The sequence below is a fragment of the Eptesicus fuscus genome, chromosome 12 (genome assembly GCF_027574615.1).
Source record: "Eptesicus fuscus isolate TK198812 chromosome 12, DD_ASM_mEF_20220401, whole genome shotgun sequence".
Taxonomy (NCBI): domain Eukaryota; kingdom Metazoa; phylum Chordata; class Mammalia; order Chiroptera; family Vespertilionidae; genus Eptesicus; species Eptesicus fuscus.
This window is the reverse complement of record NC_072484.1, coordinates 35951428-35957427: the sequence shown is the minus strand read 5'-3', so window position 1 is coordinate 35957427 and position 6000 is coordinate 35951428. Positions and strand designations below refer to the sequence as shown.

Here is a 6000-nt window from a genome sequence, read left to right as displayed (position 1 = left end):
AGGTGCTTGATGAGCATTGGCAAAATAGCAGTTTGTAGGCCCAACACAGCCCACGTATGTGTTTTGTTTGCCTAACACAGTATTTCAAAAACAATCCGAATTAGTTGCTCACATTTAAAAACCAGTAGGAATCTTCTTAAATATTGGGTTTCTTGGTTCTCTTGAAAAATAGACCAGCGGTACCAGGCCTGCACTTATTTCCTGGCATTAATTGACTGGGTCTAAGAGGCAGCTGCTCCATCGAGATGGGAACGTGTGCACCAGTCCCCACAATCCTCTGTTGCTTCCCCAGTCCTGCTGCTCTCCTTTAGATGACTTGTCTGGCCTTGGAACGCATGTGAGTTCGCAACCCCAGTCTTGCTCACTTTGGTCTGAACCCCTCTGTGCCTCCTATCCATCTTGTCAGATAAAACCCTCCCACCCTGAGAGCATCTTCATTGATTAACCCATCCACGCCCAGCCTCCTGCCTCCTGACCATCCACTCACTCAGCCCCACAAGTGTCAAGGGAAACTGTGCCCCAGTTGCTGCCCCTAAACATCTGTCCAGACCCACTGCTCAGCCCCCGGTAGCCCCCACTCCAAGCTCCACAACTCCCATGGTGTCCATTCCAGAAACACAGTGGCCAAGCCTCCATCCTTTATTTGGTCTAAACAAGGACCCCTGCATTCTTGTACCGAGGCAGGAGTTCTTGGATTTTGTACCGGGGTGCCTTGATGGCCTGGACAACCCTCAGTGGGGGGAGGTTTTTCTGGGGTGCCATAAAAATGGGATAATTAGGTTTCGTCTTCTTGTTGAAGCTACACAAATCCAGTGTCAGAGACTTGGGGTTGTAGATCTCTTTCTTCTTGTACCGGATTGGGGTGAGTGGTGGACGTCGGCGAGGCTCCACCAGCAGATGCATCAGGTCCTTCCGGAAGATATTCCAGCTGTTCTCCATGAGGAACTTCTGGCACATTTCGTCATCGCTAAAGGTAAGGCATAGAGGCTGAGGTTCCCACGCCAGCTCCTCCCTGTGCCCTGCCCCTTCCAGCCTTGCCTCCCACCACTCTTTTCAATCCCTAAACACAGTGTGCTCCTTCCCACTTCTGTGCTTTTCCCAGACTCTTCTCTCTGCCTCCTTTACCTTTCCACACTTTCTTCCCCTAGACCTGCGCTGTTCCACACAATGCCCACAAGTTGCATGTGGTTGCTGAGTACCTGAAGTGTGGCCAATATGAATTAGAGCTGTGTCATGAATCTAAAACATACACCCACTTTCAAAGACTTACAACAAAAAAAGAATGTAGAGTATCTAATAATTTGTATATTGATTATATGTTGAAATGATATTTTCGATATACTGAATTCAATAAAATATATTATTGAAGTTAATTTTACCCATTTCTTTTTACTTCTTTAATGTGGCCACTGAATTACATATGTGACCATTAGCCATCAGGGAAATGTAAATCAAGGCCACAATGAGATACCACTTATGTCTACTAAAAGGGCTATAATTCAAAAGGTAGATAATAAATGTTGATGAGGATATGAAAATACTGGAACAGGGTTTCCAATATATTACTGATGAGAATGTAAATTGGTGCAGCCACCTTGGAAAATAGTCTGGCAGTTCCTCAAAAGGTTAAACATAGTAATTTATGACCCAGCAAGTCTACTCCTAGGTGTATAACCAAGAGAAATGGAAACATATGCCAACATAAAAACTTGAACAAGAATGTTTATAGCAGCATTATTCATAATAGCCAAAACGAAGAAACAACTCAAAGGTCCATTATCTGATGAATAGATAAAGTATGGTATACACATGCAATGGAATATTATTTGACAATAACCAAGGAATGAAGTATTGATACTACTGAAACATGGATGAAACTTGAAAATATTGCCCTAACCAGTTTGGCTCAGTGGATAGAGCGTTGGCCTGTGGACTCAAGGGTCCCAGGTTTGATTCTGGTCAAGGGCATGTATCTTGGTTGCGGACACATCCCCAGTAGGGAGTGTGCAGGAGGCAGCTGATCGATGTTTCTCTCTCATCGATGTTTCTAACTCTCTATCCCTCTCCCTTCCTCTCTATAAAAAATCAATAAAATATATTTTTAAAAATATATATTATGCTAGCCCTAACAGGTTTGGCTCGGTGGATAGAGTGTCGGCCTGCGGACTGAAAGATCCCAGGTTTGATTCCGGTCAAGGGCATGTACCTTGGTTGCGGGCACATCCCCAGTGGGAGATGTGCAGGAGGTAGCTGATCAATGTTTCTCTCTCATCGATGTTTCTGGCTCTCTGTCCCTCTCTCTTCCTCTCTGTAGAAAATCAATAAAATATATATTGAAAAAAATATTATGCTAAAAAGTAAGCCACAAAAGACCACATATTGTAGAATGCCACTTGTATGAAATATCCAGAGCAGGCATATCTATAAAGATGGAAAGCAGCACTAGCCGGTTTGGCCCAGTGGATAGAGCATCCACCTGCGGACTGAAGTGTCCCAGTCAAGGGCACATACCGGGGTTGTGGGCTCAATCCCCAGTAGGGGGCGTGCATAAGGTAGCCAATTAATGATTCTCTCTCATTGATGTTTCTATCTCTCCCTCTCCCTTCCTCTCTGAAATCAATAAAAATATAAAGAAAATATGGAAAGCAGATTGAAGCTACCTTGGACTGGCCTTGGTGTCCTGGCTCTATTTTGCCCCCTGCCCTCATAGCATGTGAGGGTGGGGAAAGTGGGGGAGGCTGGCATGGTCTCAGCACTCATTGGCTAATTTCCTTCTGAGACCACAGCAAGTGAAGGGTAAGTTCAATTTTCATTGACTCGCCTGTACTCTCACCTAAAGAGGCAAACCTAATAAATCACAAACAGATTAGAACATACTTTTGGCTCCATTATTTGACCAGAACAGAGTCCACTATGATCCATAGAGAGCAACTTAATAAAAAATCCAGAGGTTGGAGTGGGCTACAAGCTAGTCCTATTGGTCTCAGTGGTGTATCAAAGTCAGCTCCTACCAGCTCATAAGAGATGATTGTGTGCATCTCTTTTCAACTCCATCAGGTTGGTAGCTCAAAGTTGGGCATGGTGGGAATGTGTCCATAATAGAAATGGGCAAACACTTCAAATCAGGGTTACCTCCCACCTCCCAGAGAGTTTGTTTTAAACCTTCACCAGCACACCACTAGAAAGTCTTCACGTAATTTCCATTACCTCCCAATTTTTTACATAATAGATGACAACACTATTTAACTCTGACTTAGCACTTACCATGTGCCAAGCACTTTATGTTTGTTAATTAATTTGATCCTCATAACCACCCCAATTCACAAACATGGAAACTGGGGCCAAAGAGGCTAAGGGACTCACCAAACCCTGAGGGGGCAAGCAGGAAATTACAAATTCTTAGGGGATCTTATTTTTCCAAGTTAAGACAAACCAGATTCCATGTTACCTCCTGATGCTGATGGTCATACTGATTTCTAATCTAGTTTTTCACTAAACAGGGTAGCTCTTCTAGGGACCTCAGCTTCATGCAGGCACTTTAGTTCCATTTCCTACCTCACTCGAACTGAAAGTTTCATCCGTCCTTGCAGGCTGTACAGCTTCAACCCATGATTCCCTTAAACCCCGTCCTTGCTGGGCAATCCCAACACTAGATCCCCCTGTGCTTTGGATTTTAGGGTCCTCTCCATTTTGCCCTTGGAGATTTCCCTCCTTTCCTGTGATTATATTCTACGTGACACTCACTGTGTTTTGTAGGGAGAGGTTTCAGGATATCTAGCCTGTGGCCTTCACAGGACAGGTGTCTCAGTCAGTGACTATGTGACCTATAGGATGTCACAGGCCCTTTCCTGGGCCTCACAGTCCTCAGTTAAAATGTGGAGGATTTGAGCTAGATACTGGCTATGATTTCTGCCTACTTTAGCAATCTAGAAAACCATGAGTTCAACAATTAATGAATAAGCCAGAATTCAATCTGTCAGCATTGTAGATGATTGCAACAAAGTGCTGACTGGGCAGCCCAAACATCTGCCACCCTCGAGTCTATGTAAGCCTTTCTGAATTTCCATTCAACAGGCATTAACTGATACCCATCATGTGCCAGGCATTATGCAGGAGCTAAAGCTCCTTAAATCATTTCTTGGGTAGTTACCTCTAACTAGCCATTTTCTATATTGGTAGTGCACGTGAACCAGAGAACTATGGCATCTTTGAACTGCAAGGAACCACCACTGTTTTCCAACTTGTTTTTCTCACGGAACTGCCCCAATTGGGGAGATATCTGCATGTTATCTGGTCTTTAATTTACTAATGATTTTTTATTAAATCTACTTAGTTTCTTTTACTTAAATATTTACTTTGGCTTTGTTCTAAGCAACAAAATCTGCCAGGTCATGGATGTAGTGAATGAAGCATGCTTTTTTTCTAATTCACACTAGAATAAATACATAGCGGTTAAAACTAACAATGTCAATCCACGTGCTGCCTAAAATCATCTTGTAAACCTTCTGTGAATGTGTTCCATACTTTAGGAAACACTGTTCTAGTCTAATTTTCTTGTTTTGCAGATTGGAGTCTGAAGCCTAGAGGAGGGAAACTGACTTATCCAAGGTCATACAGATCCCCTATAAAATCCTTTCATGTGTTTGTGGGATATAGCTACAGATCTCCTGCCTTTATACCTCTTTCTCTACCACTGGAATCACTTGCTTCCCACACATGCCAGCAAAACCAAGACTGATCACAATATCACCACAAGAAAAAAAGGAGGGAGGATGCAAAATTCTATAATCAGCATGATTCCCATTATAAAACTTTGTGTGTATGAATAGTAAATGCACATTTGGCATATATCCATGCGGTAAATAAAATACACAAAACACTAATTGGGATTGGTGGAGGAATACAATAATTTTGGTTTTCACCTTTTTAAATGTTCAGCATTTTCTAGTTTTCTGCAATGAGTATGCCCCCATTCATTCAACATTTACCTACCAGGTACTATACAGGTGCTAGAGATGAAAGACAGATAAAGTCCAATCCCTGCCTTTGTGAAGCAATGAATCAAGTGATGGAGGAAAGATATGTACAAACTACACGGCTGTCAGCAGCTATAATACAATGTGTGTGGTAAGTGATAGAGCTGCAAAGGGAGCACAATGAGTGTGCAGAATGGGGTACAACCCCAAGTGGGGGCCAGTCAGGAAAGGTTGTCTTGAGAAGATGAATCTTAAAGAATGAGCAGAAATTTACTAGAAAAAGAGGGACAGGATTGGGGGGTGGCATTTCAGGTAGAAAGGCCTACACTGGCAAAGGCGATTATATGGAGGGTCCTGGAAGCAATCTGCCTAGGTTGTTGGAGGGGTTAGAGGTGGCAGGAGGTGCTGCAGGGGAGTTGAGGGGTCAGACCATGAAGAGCCATTTATGTGGCATTAAATCACACTGTATCCTATAGGCAGTGAAATAACCCTGCAAAGTTTTGTGTTTTTTTCCCCCAATATATGTTTATTGATTTCAGAGAGGAACGGAGAGAGAGACATAGAAACATCAATGATGACAGTCATTGATCGGCTGCACGCCCCCTAGTGGGGATCAGCCTGCAACCCGGGCATGTGCCCTTGACCGAATTGAACCTTGGACCCTTCAGTCCACAGGCCTCGCTCTATCCACTGAGCCAAACCGGCTAGAGCATGGATCACAATTTTCTAAACTATCCCTTTAGTAACACGTGTGGGTGGTGGTGGTTTTTCTATTATGAATATGACTGCTATGAACATCCTAATGCATGTAGCTTTCCCCATAACTTAGTTATATAAATTCACAGGTAGACCATTGCTTCCAAAAGTAGGAACAGTTTTATGGCACTTAAAACATAATGCTAAAATTATTATCCAAAGAACTGAGACAATTTACAGTGTAGCAACAACTACCAGTTTCATCCCACCCTTGTCAGCATTAGGTATTATCATTTTTATCTTTCTTTTACTAAAGTAGGTGAAAATT

The 6000-nt window shown here is 42.9% G+C and overlaps 1 protein-coding gene across 1 annotated transcript in view; it reads right to left on the bottom strand.

Moving 5' to 3' along the window:
• Window positions 1-628: 628 nt before the first annotated feature.
• CNBD2 (cyclic nucleotide binding domain containing 2) overlaps window positions 629-6000 on the bottom strand; it is a 56554-nt gene continuing 51182 nt past the window's right edge. The window contains exon 13 of the mRNA XM_054724390.1: window positions 629-967. Within this exon, the coding sequence (XP_054580365.1) occupies window positions 649-967 (319 nt within the window). The 3' untranslated portion in view covers window positions 629-648. The remainder of the gene's footprint in view (window positions 968-6000) is intronic.